Raw genomic sequence first — 18,845 nt, forward strand, 5'->3', positions numbered from 1 at the left:
ATAGCAAAACTCGGTCAACCAATCCCAGTCTCTCTTATACTAAACCATATTAATGGACTTGGTTACCATATTGATTCAAAGTTCAGAACAATTTTTAATTATCTCATTTTGTTTTCACACAATGTATTTTTTATTGTTTTGGATTAAAAATTACAAAATAACTCGTTTTTATATAAACTACCATTTAGTTCATTTTAACTCAAATTAAGCAGTATCGTTATGCATTACGTTTATATAAATATATTATCTAAACTAAAGCATATACTATCTAAGCAAAAGCTTATTATTTATTAGCTCACCGCTAACATGAACCAGTTCAAATATATATATTCTGGAATGGCAATTCCTCTCAATGAATCAGATATTAACATGGAGAGGTTCAAACTCACTGGTTTGTCCATCCGATGCGTCCATGGTAAATCAGCAATCGAGCCTCTGGACAAGTTTTCTGAAGATACATCACACCAAGATGACTAGCGGCAAAATTGCGCCCGGGATGTAAGACGACGAAAACCATTCATTTTGCGATCAAAATGAAAGCTGGCTTCCCAATAATTACATCCTTCGCATCGTATCTACCAACTACCGTATTGGCTCTCGGTGTTGTTGCAATTCTCGTAAGGTCGACATCGAAGTAGAAGTTCAATGGGAAAACTTGCTCGAAGCTACGAAATTCATCCATCTTTTCCCGAGGGAGGAAAAAAGGGAGATCCGCAGTTGAAACACTTCTTATCTTCCACTGCTTCGGCAAGCATCCTACAAACCGACACCGTCGTGGTTGATGAGTTTAATGCCGCACAGAAAAATCCATGCAGCACGAACATTTCGATGAATGGGGCCGGGCGCACAATTTTTGAAATCTCAAAAGCCACGTTTCCTTTAGCAATCAGAGGTAAGAGCTGAAGAACTGTGCACAAAATGAAACTACGTGCGGGGAAAGAGTATAACAACAGTATATAGACAGAATCGAAATGGGAATGAAGCAAAAATGGGAAGCCCGTCAGGATATGCCAACGCAGGAAAGATTACCTCGGGATAGCCGAAATGGGCGGTATTATTGCAAATTGAAATAAAAATGAAGGTGAATGTTCTGAACAGGAAAAGCATAGCAGCATAGATTAACATGATGATAAGCTACACGTGTTCGTATTTGCTAGAAATTATGGTACAGAACACAATTTCTCAATCTCTCACATTGTTACAGAGTTTGGAACACTTGAAGGTGTATAAAAATTGTAACAAATAAATCGATTAGGTGTTATCAGAAACGTTTGAAGTTGTGAAGCCATACTTCAATTGATAACAATAAAGCATTTTAATATATTAGGTTTGTAACCACGATAAACGCAGATGATCATCGTCGTGAATCGTTGTCTGGAATGATACTAGATTTATATATAATATATCAGATATAGTATTATGGAAGAGGGTGCATTTGACGCATTGATCCTCTATCCCCTATCTTTATTTGACAACTGTTTGAATATCGTTACCTTTGATTTCAACGGAGAGGAACACCATCTTTACAACAACAACAACAACAATATATTAACTTTTTGCACACCTTAAGTACAATTCAAAACATACATGTTGATGAACACGCTAAGCTTTCCAACTCGAAATAAATTGATGAATGACGATACTTTTAGTCGTGGCCAAAACTGTGTATCTAATATTGGTTTATATCTGGTACCAAGATGCTATTCACAGATGATTTCGTTTTACGAATTCGAGAGAAAGAAATATGAGACTGTAATATGTCATATTAATCTAATTTTTAAAAGCATACCCATTAAAGTATGTAGGACATCAAAAAAATTTCAGAAAAAAACAAACAATTTTTTAATTTACTACTATTTCTGTTTTTCAATACAAACCAAACAATGATGGGTGATAAATAACTGAATCATGATGGTACTGCAAGGTTAGTCTTGTTTTATTGGTTTGTTCTCAGATAGTAAAACATAAACTTTTGTAAGGACTCATAAATTCACAGTCACAGATATGATCAGCCGCTTCTTCGGTACGATGCCATTCCATTGAAGATTTAAGCTGCAGAAGAAAAAGAAGCTTCTACTTCCTATGCTGTACTCATGTGTGTGGTATAAATATTAAACTGGTTCTCGCGAGCTTGCAATAGAGTCCAGCTCGCATCACTAATCTCATTAAGTGTAAAGTGCGTGTAAGTAGCAATAAAAACAGAAATAAAATGATAAAGGCGACAGAGACATGCCGATACACATTGATATCGATTTATTAATCTTTGATTTTTTTACGATTTCATATACCCATCACATTTTATTCCAGTCTCTCTACTTGATCTGTTGGCAGTCAGTTCGTCACACAAAACTTCCAATATTTGGTGACGTACAATAAGCTTTGTGGTAAACGTTTAGAGGATTTTGGGGTTGTACAATACCAAAGGAACAAGCTTGAGCTTCATCGAATATTGAACAACAACGAATTTATCATACTGTACATGTATTGGAAGAACATTTGTACCCAATCGACGGTCCTCTGATTTGACTTCGGTTTTCTCTACACGTAAAATGTGATACAACAGCGACCATGAGGCCAACATAAACCATCAGTAGAATATGATGTTCCGACGCTTATACGCGCCCGTTTATGTTTATTTTGATGCTGTCATAAAAATATCTCCATGAATCTCTATAAAAATTATTTTTATGATGGATTTTCGTTTCTTTTTTGGGTTACCTGTAAGAAGCGAGATAATGCTGGATATGTGATATTTTTCGAAAATTGGAACCAAAAGATTCTAATACCGGTCAAACCGTACTGTTTCTTGGACTAATCGTAGAAAGTACTGTATTTCAAACATACTCGATTGTGTTTGAAACCGATATATAAACTAATTTGAACTGGAAAATTGTCGTGAAAAATAAACCGGGTAATCCAGGACCTGCTGTTCATAACCTTTCTACATTTTCGCTTAGAACCGTACCCAATCAATCATTCGTTCCGTTACGGGTAGTTTACAAAAAAGCAACCAATCTGTTTGAGTTTCTGTAGAGAATTCCCACATTTCAGATAAGTTGCAGACGACCACATCGGTCACGCTCAAGACATCTCCGCGCAATGTGCACACTGATTAGTCAGCTAGGGGGTTGGTTGAATGTAACCGTAGCAGTTGTACGGCACGATTTGACCGCGGTTGCCGCCTCCGATTATTTTATCTATTTCAACCAACCATCGCAAGTATTTCGGTGGCAGAAGGCTGAGCAATCATTCAGTGATCAGCTGAGGCACAAGTTTCTCCACATACAAGTAGCACGGTGTCTTGTATCATAGTGAAACCGTGCTCTATGGAAATGCATCACTGAACGTTTGCAATGAGCCGTGCAGGGATATTATTTGAAAAGTCACTTCTTTTGAATCGGTAACCGCAGAAAATGTTACCCTTCGTAGCAGTAGTAGCGGTATATAGAAAACCACACCCTGACTTTGACGAAAAGGAACCGCAACATGCTCAATATTAGTCCATCAGTGTCCGATGTGGGTTAAATTGCGAGAAGCAAGAAATAATTGAAATAAATGCCTGGTATTTTCTGTGGTCTTATTGATATCAGAATTCAATCAAGCGTAGCTCAACGTAGTCGAAGACAAGGAGAAGCGTTTTGTTTACAAAAAAATTCTGCTTTAATCCATCTAGTGGTGAAATGTTTCTTATATATATTAATCATACTATCATTAATTTTACTGTTGAATTCTTAGAAAAGCATGAAACTTTGTCCGAGCGTAAACTAATAACTAGTAACCTACAAATCGAAACACTGTGTAGTTCCAGAGCTGGAAGACAGATCCGTGCAAAATTCAATAGCAATCAGGCAGTAATACTTTCACTTGAGCTTAAGCTTCTTAACTAACAGCTCTGCAATTCAAAAGTACGTAATTGTGTAGCTTTTTCGTGTGTATATGTACTTATGTGTCATATAATACCACTGACAGACATTGAATTTAATCTAGAATCGAATACTGGCTCTGAAATTCCAGAATGATGAGTGCTGAACAATAAAAACCGCTTGGAATAAAATCATTCGAACTGGCCTCAAAACTGTTTCAGTTTGCCCCCAGTGAACGATCTTGAAGGTTAAAGCCAGTGGTGCCATAAAAACAATATTCTATTCTGTTCCCGTTTTGAAGTGTATTCACTTCTATATGCATATCTATATGGTATGCAATTTTTAACACTCATTACCTTTCAACTCCTGAAGTGTAATTAGGATCCGTATAAAATTCAATGTCATCCGATCAGACCACAAGCTTTTACACTTATCATCCTTAGAAAATCGGTTTGCCATCTCTGAGAAATTGATATGAGTTCGATTTCAGAATATTCCACTGTTTTCGGTACTTCTTTAACTGTAAATCACCGATCGATATATCTAACAAAATGGTGGCCATATCAACAGCAAATTAGAAAAGTTTTGAGCCACTTATGAAGATTTCACTGAATTTTTGCATAGTCACTTTAAATTACGCTAGGAAATTTTTTTGCCCTGTAATTACGAAAACGAAAGTTAATTACGATCAGACCCTGTCAGCTTGGAGCGAAATCAATCTTCAGTTCAACAACGCCATCGCACGGCATCACATTCAATACATCATGTCAATTGTATGGGTACGCAGCTCTGCTATTTTGGCGCGCACGAATTTGACATTTCTCTCCCCTACTTCTATGTATGAGATTCGATGCGGACTCACCTGAGGGCGACATGCTCGCAAAAAAGGATGTTGCCAATGATTTGTTCGGGAAATGTGAGAGCTGGATATCTTGTTAATATGATGTCTTTGTTACGATTCAACAGCAATTGATTACCTTTAAGTTTGTGAAAATCGATTAAACCATCTCTGAGAAATGCATGTGAGATACTGATAAAAGTACACACGACAAGCCCATGTGAAGTAAACTTTCAATTTGATATTCTTTTTCATATAAACAAATTCCAAACTATTTCTTTGTTTTATTATTTTTTTTATTCAATAATCTAATTTTGAAGGCACACTTCTTAAGCTCTAATCTCTCTCTTATAATCTGAATGGAATTTATACGAATTTTATTTGTTTAACATATAGTCATATTTTATCCCAAGTAGCAAGTTAAATTGATTTCCTGTAGTTGTACACTGATTGTGCAACTTATCAAGTTAGTTTATATTACTATTCTGGTAACTGTTGTGTTATGGAAAAAGCGCCCTTTTTCTGTGTTGAGCAACATATCTTTATGTTCTTTCATAGTTTGCGAATTTCGGCTAATCAGTTTACCGTAACAGTAAAAACAACGTATTGTTTCAAAGTCCGACTGTTTCGGTAATTTATTTCACCTTTTTCAAGGATTCTGTGGGAAAGTAGTTTTTATTATAATCATGATTTTGTATGTTGAAGTCCACCTACAGAAACTATGCGTTTTGTTGTGATATGTGTTTTTGAAGCCTAACCTATGTTGTCCTATGTGCTTATAATTGATAATGGCGTCCGGCAGTAACTATTGTATAGAATTGTAAATAAAACTTGTTTGGTTTGAATCTTGTTGTAACTACTTACAGCATGTGTATATCAATTTTTTTTTTCGCGCTTCACTGTGAAAAGCTGCTCGCTAAATCTATTTATAAGCTCTCAATCTATTTAATATACTTTCGGTTTGTGGCTTTCTGTTCGTCGTGCACTATTTTTGACAGTTAGTTTGAGAAGGTAAATATATGTGTGTATGTGTGTTTTGTGCGCTAATGCTGATATGACGGCTGTCACTGTCTGATATGTTGGTTGTTTATGTTTTTGTTTTTATTGTGTGTATGATTCCTGCGTAGATTGTGTTTAATCCTTCTGTATCTGTGCGTTTGTTTATGCTGTTGTCATTATTGATTATGTGGCAAACCTCAATTAACGGTAGTGCGTGTGTTTTATTGTGTCTATCTATAATTTTAGTGTTTTTTAGGTCAAATCGGTGATCTTGGCTAATGCTGTGCTCTAGTAGTGCTGTTTTCTCTTTCAGCTCTGCTAATTGCGGGTCGGTGGCGGTTAGTCCTTGTTGTTTGTATTTGTTAAGTGCATTATAATGTGTCTGATGTCCACTAATTCTAGTTTTAAGTTTATTGCTTGTCATTCCTATGTAGCATGCATCACAGTTTTCACTCGGTATGCTGTATATTACATTATTGTGGAAGTTGTTCGGTATGGGATCTTTTAATTTGGTGAATAATTGTCGTAGTGTTTTTATGTTGTGATGTGCCAGTCGTATGTTTTTGTAGTCGTTTTTACGATGCTTGTCGATTTTGTTCGACAAATATGGAATGTATGCTATGGATAGGTAGGTATATTGCAGGTTATCATCTAAAGGATGGGTAATTTATCAATTATACACATAGGACAACATAGGTTAGGCTTCAAAAACACATATGACAACAAAACGCATAGTTTCTGTAAGTGAACTTTAAAATACAAAATCATGATTATAACAAAAACTACTTTCTCACAGAATCCTTGAAAAAGGTGAAATAAATAACCGAAACAGTTGGACTTTGAAACAATACGTTGTTTTTACTGTTACAGTAGACTGAACAGCCGAAATTCGCAAACTAATACCCACTCATACTTGTAAAACTTCAACTATTTATGTTCTTTCGTTATCAGAATAACAACCATGTAACCATAAAACGTAAGTTACGTTAGAGATACGTGACCGTATAAAGAATCGATTGAGAAACTTATTTAAAAAAAATTATCATGTAATTTCGTCTACTTTATTTAAAATGATTGTGCAACTGATACAGTAACTCATGCTCAAATACCATTACAAATACAGCAATAATATCAACGAAAGAACAATTGTGGAACTTGTGGAAACTACTACGTAATGTAAACAAAAATTGAATTGATGTTTACAAAATATACCAAACATAATTTCTAATGAATAAGTTTCACATTTGATTTTCAATACAACTGCTGTTCGATGTACGCTTTACCAAACCCAGTCGTGTGTTAGAGCCGGCTTAGAAGGTACAATGTTTAGAGAAATGGTTGCGCTTATGCATAAAAACGCAGGTTCAAGTCCTAAGCAAGGATGGCTTTTATCGTATCAAAGAACGTTCACTCCCAACTCTTTAACGATTGAATCAGTGCCATCAAAGAGAGTTGGAAATCATCGCAACAACAAAAACCCGGCATGGCTCATTTAACATAGAATCGACACCAGTGCGAGAGCGTATTTCTCTCGATGACATTTCTGAGAATCAAAGGTTAGCACGCTGCTGTGGGGATCTTCTCTGAAGCAACAAACGGTCGCTTATTCTCGTTTCGCGATCCGATTCTATACAGGCAGTTGATAATTGCGATAGAATCATTTTACTATTGCCGCTTATTCTAACTAATTGCATATAATTTTTGTATAAGTTGTGTCTATGAAAATGTATGTGAATGCTCCACACAAGGGTTTTGAAATATTGCAACCTAGTATGAGAATCATCAAGTTGAATCATCGACTCGATTTTCTGCGATAATTGTCAACTTGCGATTCTCTCTTGGGAAATTCCACACAGCAACGATCATTATCAGACTGTAATTTTTTTAATGGCCGTGAAATACTCAGAGTATGAAGTGGAGCGAAGGAATGTAGAAAAATTCTCTCGCGGTTCATGCATTGAGAGACTCGAGTTCTTGTAGCATCTTCTACCGGATTGAAAATGTTGTATACAATATAGATAGCAATATAGCAGCTTCTGTCAAATTTTCGGAAATCACCAACACTGGTCCTAAGTATTGTTTTATTCATGAAAAACATAAGAAAAAGATAGTGTCGGTTAATCGAATGTCTAGCGCTGTATACAAATAGAAGCTCTTGAGCTTGAGCGACCACCTATGGTTGCTACTCCGTTACTGCTCGAGATTAGCTGAAATTGTACAGGGAATTTATAAATGATCCAACCTGGGACTGGCAAATCATCGTTCAATGTACATCTTCTGATAACCCCAGAATTCATTGATCAGTGCCGGCGCCGGCCAGGCCCGAACCTAGATCGTTTAAGGAATGGAAAGGAATGTTAGTCAAACAGCTGTTATTAATAGAGGCCATATATACTACTACGCACTCCACAAGTGTCACGGGAGAAGGATATTTGTTAGTATAGATTTCAGTAATTGTAGCATTCGTGTGCGACCTAGTACGTTCCGGTTTCAAGATGCTAGGATGCTCCACTAAACTCACAGACTTCCCAATTGGACGTGAACAATATCCGAATTGGAACACTATCACGTAACGAACAAAAACTTTCCTATTTTTGCCTTTCTCTATAGAAAGGTATTAGAATTGCTGGAAAAACCGACTTTCGAACGAAGCATCGGAGACCCATAGTGTTATATACCATTCGACTCAGTTCGACGAGATCGGAAAATGTGTGTGTGTGTGTGTGTGTGCACTTTTAGAAGATATTTGAATATTTGAATATCAATTTTCTCAGAGATGGCTGAACCGATTTTAACAAACTTGGGCTCGTTTGAAAGCTACTGTTGGGCCACGGAGCATTTGTTAGTTGCACTAATGATTGCGAAATTTTAGCACCACCATCGTCACTAATGAAACTAGATCACCACCTTTTTTTTTCATTTTAAAAGTTGAAGATCCTCAATGCGTGCACATGATTGTCGATGTAAAAATATTCTACGATTTCAATCGGTGTAATTTTCCTGAATTAAACGCTGAAATTATACGAATTAACCGGGTAAAGATACTGGCGCATGGCACTTTGAATGAAGCATTATAGAAATTCTATTATGAATTAGATACAATCTTTCGACACTAGAAGAAAATCTTTCGACACTAGAAGAAAACGCAGGTGCCAGTCTAATAACAAACAACCTTGGTGGAATGGAGAGCTGCGTAACCTCAGGAATCGTCTAAGGAAGGCTCGCAAACGATTTTTCCGGACAAAAAATGTAGATGATAAATTGCTCGTTCGTGATTTGGAACACCAATTTGAATCATTGAAAGTATTGTGTTTTCGGCTGTACGTTTCTCGGATTTATTTATTAATTTATTTATTTATTTATTTATTTACAATCAACAATCTGTGCGATTGGTCACCTCTAGTCAAAGACAGTAAACATAAAGATATATATATATATATATATATATATATATATATATATATATATATATATATATATATATATATATATATATATATATATATATATATATATATATATATATATATATATATATATATATATATATATATATATATATATATATATATAAATCTGTGTGTAATCTTTGTTATTAACATTGTAATATTAACGGATCTGCGCAGTTGATTTTCATCATTCAATTTATAATCCCGAAAGACAAGCAATAATATGAAAGAAGAAAAATACCGAATAAAACTTTTCTCTGAAGCTATCCGGAAATTTATAAGTTGAATGAAGTTGAATGAAGAGATGATTTAGTAAAATAGAGTAATCAGATGTGAAACGTTGAAAAAATCTGATAACTGAAAGAAACTCCTGCAATTGTCGCCTTTTACGACATGGAAGCAGGAAACCAGTGGATTTATTCTTGGATAATTTTATTTCCGTCGGATTCCAAAGCTTGTTTGGTTGAAAAAAATCAATTTCATCCAGATTCGAAAGGTCTTACGATCCTATAGGAAATATTATTATTTAATCTTGATCCGACTTTCTGTTAAAGAATTAAAGGATGAAGTTATTCAAAATTAATGTTATTTTATTGAATTCTATTTTTACGATAAATCTCAATAGACACTGATTACAGTTTAAAAAGATAGAATGAATCGAAATCAACTTTTAATATTCGAACTTTGGTAAAATCAACAATTCACGAAAATCTGCTGTCAAACTGGGGATCTAACGTTTTAAAGTGTGAGTTATCTGAATCAAGTAGTTCATTGTCAATATTCAAATGAGGCAGATAATCTACCAACAAAATATTATGAGCGCTTCATTGCCATTTTGAGTTAGTATTCTTTGCCATACTTTACCAATGCTGAAGGACTCTTTATATAACATACTTTCTTTTATCGAAACAAAACCAAATCTAATGGAGACATATTTGAAGAACTATATATTTATTGTTAGTCGTAGATCGTGCCACTCGAGGCAATCTGTACGTCAACAGTAAGAACAATATGTTTCAATTCAATTTCCATCTCGCTAAACCATCATCCCTTAAGCGTGTGTGTTACTGAATACCGCAGATGCATTGAAATACATAATTCGCACAATCAGTCACTGGCGGCGCTCGACCAGACGGACAAGAGACTTGAAACCTGATGAGTTATGGATGCGAAATTCCACATGTTTATTTTCCCCTACACTGATCGTATGTTGTTCGCATATCGCTTGACGTTATTCCACCAAGAATCAAATCTCCCGTACGTTGAGAGCAGTGTAAACAAAAATCCGAAAAAAACGATAGCACACGCTTACTCTCGTCCCTCATTTGTAGGCAATCAATCATATTGAAAACGACACTGGTTGATTTCGCAGCGGTGCGTGCCAGTCCATGAAAATGATGCCCGAATTGTAAGGAATTAATGGTTAATTTATAACGTATGCAATGTCAGAGGGAAATGATCGGCGCGCCTCAATGTTTTAGGTGTAACAAGGTATGTCGATAGGAATGTGTCAAAAAGTCAACGAGGTATTAAGGGATAAAAAAAGTTGAAAACATTCATCAAGGCCGTTGATGAAGTAGTAGCAACAGTATACATAAATTGGTGTTACAGAACGGCACGCACGGAATTTCTCACCGCTATTCGGTCACCGGACACTAGCCTCAAGCAACTGCGCCGCAAAACTGTGCACCAATTAGCATGTAATTTGTCTTTGTCCGTGTCGGGGAGAAATCGTCGCTCAAACGTACACGCGATCACGAGCCAGCAAGACTACCATCCAGTCATCGCATGAGCGCCAAAGAAGCTCTGGTATAATGTAAATGAAGTCGTTTCCTGCGAGGCTAGGTTCTTTATTCTGAACGAATCCTTATGAGTTCAAGTTACCATCACCTTCGTCGCCCCACCGTTCTCAATTATAGACACTATCGAAATAATCGAGATCATGTTCAACAGTTGTTCGTGAAGCATGCGTACTGGTATGGCAATGTGAAGGCGAACTGGGAAATAGGTGAACTCACCAAATAGAAGTATAATTCAGTTAATCATTAAATCACCTATCTTCAGTCTACTTGTGGCGGGACACACGAATTCAAAAGCAACAGAATTCATCACTGAAGGTGCGGAAAGGCTCCGCACAACCGATTCGATCGTTATCGACAGTGGTAACAGCCGAAAACCTTTTATTTGGAGCACAGTTTTACTATTTATCACTGTCGATTTCGTCTAAATTCATAAATCATATTTCTCCCTTGCAAACAGCCGTCGGCTTCAGTTCTCCTTTGTTTCTTAATGCAAGTTTTTGAGTAATGATGATGATCTAAAGCCTAGTGAGGAGTTTGGAAACATTTAAGGTGTTTTTTGTACTTTTGTATTATATATGCTATAGCATGAAGCAACGAGGAGATTGCTATTGTAGTTATCAAATTACAAATACGCATTAAATTCGGAGGTGAAATTGCAGGTCTATTTATGTCAATTATCTTCTCATCTTCAAGATGTGTTTTAGCGAAAGAAACCAATGCCTCATAGTGATCTACGGACATATGTCTCTTTCTTTTTTCCATTTCCTATTATAATGACTCTGTCCAGTGTACAATGAAAGAATTGATATGCAAAGCAAAAACTGAGCAGTCATCATCATCAGTCATCATAAACCGTAACAGTCCTTTCGAATAATTCGGCAATTGGTATAATTCCTGGCAAATAGCTGTAAAACAACAACAATTTTAAGATGGAAAGTATCCTTGTATCACTACTAAGCATACATATTATATTCCATCGTCAAGCGAAAGACAAATTTATGTTTGTCTTATTGCGGTTAGACGAACCGTTCCGGTCGACAAGCACACCAGGCTCACAACTGGTCAAACACAGCAGCAGGTGACAGCAGGGAATGTGATTACACACTTTAAAATCCTTTTTATTTTTTTAGAGTCCTCGAATTTCTTTCTTCACGGCCCTTAACACTTCTCTTTAATGTCTTTATGCCGCGGAGGCACCCCCGGGAGACAAAAAAAAAGATCTGAAACCACCGCTGATCGTGGGAACAGAAGAAACAAGAAAAATCACTACGTGATGTGCGGGAACAGAGGCGGTATGATTTGAACATTTGGGTTTATTTCGGAATATGTTGTCCACTTTTGAAATTTCCTTGTCCTCTATTCTGAGGACACACGACATGTCATGTATGCCGTGTATCAAGTACAGATTACAATGAAATAGTCTGATTTTGACAGACCGTGAGGTGCCAAGTTATTTAGGAAATGATGAATTACAAAAGGATTTCACGGAACAGTCAAGGCACTCGTATTGTTAGAGTTTCTGATCCGATTATGATCTTACCTGTATCACTCGCATCGGTAGACCCGTTTCCTTAGCTAACTGTTCCCTGATGTGTCGCGTTGGTTTAGGAGTTTGACTAAATGCAGTTTTTAACACTTCTAACTGTTTGGCCTTAATTGTTGTTCGGGGACCCCTTCGTTTTGAGCCAGCACCATCGTCAGGACTTTTATTTTCAGCCTGCGAGTCCCCCCGACAGTCCGGATCTCCGTCTAATGACCCCTGATCACTATCGTCATGCCCTGTTTTACTATCTGTACTCATACTTTGCACTGACAGATCCGAAGCACCGAGAGGTCCATCACTTGGTCCAAGAGGTCCTAGTCCTAAGCCAGGCCTTATATGTTCATCCTCATCTTCATCTTCGGATCCCGAACCCATCAGGGAATCTGAAACGGAAAATGATGAAAAAACAACTATACCAAATGTGTTGAACAAATATTAGTTCCAATTGAAACAAGTGGAATCAAGCGAGTTGCAGAAATGAAACCGTATTACCACAAGAGCACTTCCTGATCACGATAGAGTGTGCCGCTCAATAACACCGACTGTTTCTGTCATCCTTTCATTTTTATTTGATATGTTCCCACTCATTCACTCGAGTCGCCACCCTACTATAGAAGAATTTATCCAGAATGTACCCCCTTGATCCGAAAACTCAAATAGAAAAACAAAAACCGTTTAAAATCTCTTTACAAACAGTCTGCAGAAGCTGGTAGATCGAGATATTTTACCCTCTCTACATCTCTTATCCTGTGTTTATATATTTCAAAAGAATCTCCATAGCATACTGCCCTCGGTTCAAGCTACTCATTCAAACTTCGGGGGCGCTCCTGGCGAATTACTGTTTGCTTCCCTTTGGCTTACTTTCGGTCGTAGCAAACCATGCTCCTAGAATAACAATGAGGCAAAAAGGGCAGCTCTAGTCCAAGCACAGAAGCAGTTGCGTGTTGTATCAAGTGGGTAAATGGTATGGCCTACTGCAAGTACAATTCGTAAATGTTTCCTTACCGAAACACCCGCACCAATGAATGACGGTCTGAATAATTTCTTTCACTCCCTCTATTGTACCGCTGATTCTTTGGTGCAGTGAAAAACTGTTTATTTGCACATGAATTGTTTGTATATTTTCTTTGTAATACAACACTTTGTTTAGCTAAGGAAATTGTTTAAGTGAATAATAACACTACCAGCCAAGCCGGGGTGATGTCGGCATGATATATTGTGCCACGAATCCTAACGGCAAAAAAGTGCCAGAAGCGCCGGTCGGTGCTAAAGCGGTTAGATTAGATAGGGTCTATTTCCTCTGGAAATTATGATAAAGTACAATTTAGCACATATGCAGGCTAAATACAAAACGAATACTAATTCATTACATTTGCCTTGAATCAAAAGTGCAATTATCTTCCGCTGCATAAGGACTCTACAGTTTTTATTGTCTTTTGGTAAGAAAAAAAAAACAAATAGATTTTAACTAATTTTGTAAAAACATAATGTTATAATAACAACTAACACTGTTGAAATTAGCATGAATATAAATACATCATGTAGAATTTTAGTCTTGCATACATGCATTTTTATTCATATATCGGGAATTCTTGCCGACCGAACACAATAACGAAGCAAACGTTTGAAATTATGGAACTGTATACTAAAACATCAACGCAATATATTAGCAGTATCCTGGAGAAGGATTTGCACCTCAACATAAAACGTCCAATTGACTAACCTATACACTGTTCATCAGAAAACGTTGTCGGCGAAATAACATTCATTCGTGGTCACACAGCGTGCTACGATAGAGGATCATACTTGGAGAGAACTGTCATGCTGAGATCACGCACAACCGATACGAGTCGCTTTTTTGACATATTCCAAATCAACCTACATTAACTGACAGGCTGTCAGTGAAGTTCCGAATGTGCGCGCATGAGATTCCCCCTATTTGCCTCAAAATCTGAATTAAATATAGTAGGGCAAAAAGCAAAAGGGAACGCGCGTCTTTCGTGCACCTTTCAACCAGCTACAAACCAGAGGCGGGGGTTGAATACTTGCTAGAAAACATAACCTTCAAGAGCTGTCGTTTGCAGTTGAGTTGGATCGAAATTATCCTCCCGAACTGTCAAGGGCTGTGGAGCAAACTGAATCATGCCACGATACGAACATGTTAAAACACAAGCATACTGCACTTTCGGATTGAAACGCTACAAATTTACGCACGGAACTAACCGGTTGAAGGATTTGGGTCTCACTCAAAGGTGATGACGTGATAAGCTGGAGGATATTAACCGTCAACATATATCTTTGAGCCTAAGTTCGTGTTGGAAGGCCACAAGTTCTGATGCCTATCATTTGGCACGTTTAACAAGCAGCTGCTCTTTGTTTCGCTGTCAATAAATCCTTATTTTTCACAAAAAATATGACCATTTAAAATTACGGACTAAAGATGTCCCATACAGTACCGATGAGACTCAAACCGATTTTGCGCTCTCGTCTTGTCATATCTCTGTTATAAACTGGCCAACGGAGCCACGATAAAATAGGCACGTCCCGGTGTCTTTTGCTTGACTCAAACGTCGAAAGATTGTTGCATGTTTGCATCAACTCGCGGTCAATCATCAACCATCTGTTGAGTAAGTAAATAGCATATCAAGATGTTGATGTGTTCATATAACTATCCAAGTAAGCTTCTATACAAGGACTAAACAATCCAAGTAAATCACAAAATCAATCAATCGCGCACATAAGAAGTTATTTTCACTTTAATAATCTTCAAAAAAAACTAAAATTTTCAATGCTGTTATTCATTTATTTGCTACTACTGTTCATTAATCCCACCCTTATTCGTTTGTGATGTTATTTTGAAGCACGATTGACAACAGCTTCGGATCAGTCCATTGACTCGTGCTTGTCAAGGATGAGGTTTCGATTCTATATTATATTTTACTTTTCTCATACAGAAAAACAATGCAGTCATTGTCAAACATGATCTTTCAACTGAGGGAATAAGGCCGGGTGTCATAAGCCATTTGAATCAGTTCGTCGAAATCACAAAATAATTGAGTGTGCATGTTAATGACAACAATGTGCACTTAATTTTCTTCGAGATGAATGAACCGACTTCCTCAAAATAATACTATTATTATACCGTTAATTTTTCTCCGGATTTAACCAACACCGTTAAAAACTATTGAATTTATAGGTGACTGACTTAAATCTGTGAATAACTTAAATCTCGGGGAAACATTCTCAGCCTTTTATAAAGACGCATGAAATTACATGTTTTTTTTTAATTATGAAGGTTTCAAAGGTTACAAGGAGACGGACTCCCATTCATCTCAGTTCCAATATTCATCTCAAATACTAAAACCTTAAGTTAGAGTAAGATCTGCTGTCTGTGCTTGATCCATCGAATCTAAGGGTATTTGCTTCGAGTTTTGGCGTAGCTATAACAGCAGTATTGCACAATTGTCGAACTATTTTTTCTGCGGAATTGCATGCTTCTTAGAACCGAAACGAATATGTTGTATTTAATTTTATCACATTTCGTTGTTTGCAAGTCGAGTTTTCCACAAAATAACACTGCGATTCTCCTATTGATGTGGTTTTGGTACAATAACCCTATGAGTTGAAAAAATGATAATACTTTTCTCAGAGAAAACTATATTTTCACCGAATCGATTTTTACAAATTTAGAATCAAGTGAAAAGTCATGTTGTAGTCATATTGAGAAAACCATCAATTATGTCCATACCTGAAAAATTCGTTCTTATTCCAATAGGTGAATCGGTTTTGAAAATTGTGATAGCGTAACCTGAAGCCGATACTACATTCATGAATACTCAATTCGTGCAACTTTAGTTTGGAATGGAGTGTGAAAATTCTGGTTGAAAAAACTTGCTCCCGACCAAACTATAAAAACGTTGACTGTAAGCTGACAATATGATTCTTATCAACACATCACAGCATTTGACATCCCTCGTGGAAAACACAAATTCGGAAACAGAAAAAGGGATTTTTTCGTGCGCAATAACCAACTATTCGGATAGCGATACGGATGGGGTGCTTTATCTGCTGCTGTCAGGCACATAGCTTGGAAACGATTGTTGCTGACATAAATTCACGCAAGATCAGATAAAAAGATCAACGAAGGGTTTTCGCACGCGGGAGGTTGCAATTGTCAATTGAAGTGAAGTTGGTCTGATAATATAATCCATTTAAAGTTGCATTGACTGAAGAAATGAGGGAGATGCCTATGGAATGTTAAGAATGATAGAATACAAAAATTATAGCAAAACTGATACTTTATGGATTGATGTTAAGTTTGTGAATATTGTGTTATTACTCGCAAGTTATTGGATTTTTGTAGTTATTATTTATTCTTAACTAAGTTGTACATTTTCAGATGAATTTAATCGTTATTTGGATGTTTATTTATTTATTCGTCAAACAAATGTAGACTACAGACAAAATGAGTTACAATGGTTTCTTAAATGCTATACATTATTTCTACGATTTGGTTTCAATTTTTCTTTTATTAGTTTCCTAGACATAGTTAGATCGATTTTTGGCAGTTTTTGATATAAAAGCGCATCATATGATTAACAGGATTATTTTTGGCATAATTTGTTTTGTTTTTGTTCAATGCCATATTTTTTAATTTTGTATAGTAATAATGGTATGTCAATTCTGTCGAAAGCTTTGCTGAAGTCAGTATAGAGAGTTTCTACATAATTTCCATTGCCCATAGCTTCCAAAGCGAATGTTATGAATTCCAAGAGATTTGTTGACGTAGATCGACCTTTGAAAAAGTCTTGTTGTTTTGGAGTTATGTAATTTTTTACTTGTTGAAATATTTTCCCAATGATAATTCTTTCAAATAATTTTGGAATGCACAAGATAATGGCAATTCCTCGATAATTACTTATGTCTGATTTTGAGCCTGATTTAAAGACCGGTACTAAAAAGGAAGATTTCCATGTTTCTGGAAATATTCCTGTTCTTAGAGATAAGTTGAAGAGATGTTTTAATGGTGTTGTGAGTTCAGTAGCTAATTGTTTCAAACATATTGGTGCCATTCCGTCAGGTCCCTTTGCTGCGTTGAGGTTTTCAAGTGCAGTGAATATTTGTTGCTTTGATAATTGATTGACATTAATGTCATTAGAAAGCTCCGGTATGAAGAAAAAGTTGTCACGCTCACGATCTGTCTCGGCATATTATGTATATGTTTCTAGGAAAAAATTTGCAAATAAATTGCAAATTTCAGTGTTATTATTTCCAGTAGTTTCATTTAGGTTCATCTGGGAAGGAAGCGTGTTATTCTTCAGTGTTGTTTTAACATAGCTAAAGTAATTTTTAAGATGCTCTTTGATTTCGCTTTCAACTTTAAGATTTTTTTTTTGTTTCAATTATAGAGGCTTTAACATCTTAGGTCATTCACCTCTTCGGACCAGAAAATCTTTCTGACCCTATGTGCGGGGTTGGGAATCGAACCCAGGCGTGCTGCATGAAAGGCATCGACTATCCCATCACGCTATACCCGTCCCCAACTTTAAGGTTATATTCTTCGTGTGCCGGGTTGATTGCTATTTTCAGGTCATTTCAAATATCGAGGTAGTTTTGTAGATTGATAACACTTTTATCTTTTCTATAAGTCTTATGTGCTTTCTGCTTTCTATTTTTCAGGTTTTTCAATTGCGGGTTGAACCAGACATGCAATTTGCTATTGTGACTTCTTTTAACTGGCACAATTTCCGAAATTAAGTTGTTAATAATTAGATAGAATTTTTCCACTTCTTCATCGACGTTTCCTTCCATACTCAAAATATCTTGCCAGTTCAATGTACTTAGTCCACGTTTTTTTTTTTTTTTTTTCATAAATACGTTTATTTCATAGGCAATATACATAAGTTTTTCTTCGCCGTGGCATCTACAATACATAGTACTTTAAACCTAATACATTTCGAATATCCTATTAGTATGTTGGTATTCATTAGTTAATCTAAACACTGTTTTTATCAAGCGAGTTGCTATTATAAATTACATTAAATGAAATACATTTATTTTGTACATGATCTTATAACTATTTCAGGTTTGTTTGTATCAGTTCATCACTTTTATTTAATATAAGATAGCTGGCTATTGGTTGAGCTCATGGAAGAGAAAACAATCTAACATAAAATAAAATTTAAATTGGAACTCCAATGGACTTAATGAAATAATAAAGAAGTTTCATGTAAGGAACGTCACGACAAGCAAGAATGTCGCGAACTGGGACATTGGATAGTCTACCTTGGGTACGCAAGGAATTTATTAGTTGAGATCTGACATCACGATACTCCACGCATGTCCAAACAA

The 18,845-nt window shown here is 36.2% G+C and overlaps 1 protein-coding gene across 3 annotated transcripts in view; it reads right to left on the minus strand.

The window, feature by feature from the left end:
- LOC131436904 (LIM/homeobox protein Lhx5) overlaps window positions 1-18,845 on the minus strand; it is a 107,871-nt gene that overhangs the window by 19,978 nt on the left and 69,048 nt on the right. For all 3 annotated transcript variants that reach the window (XM_058605880.1, XM_058605879.1, XM_058605881.1), the window contains exon 4: window positions 12,492-12,877. In XM_058605880.1, coding sequence (XP_058461863.1) covers window positions 12,492-12,877 — 386 coding nt within the window. The remainder of the gene's footprint in view (window positions 1-12,491; window positions 12,878-18,845) is intronic.

This window comes from Malaya genurostris, chromosome 3 (genome assembly GCF_030247185.1).
Source record: "Malaya genurostris strain Urasoe2022 chromosome 3, Malgen_1.1, whole genome shotgun sequence".
Classification (NCBI taxonomy): Eukaryota; Metazoa; Arthropoda; class Insecta; order Diptera; family Culicidae; genus Malaya; species Malaya genurostris.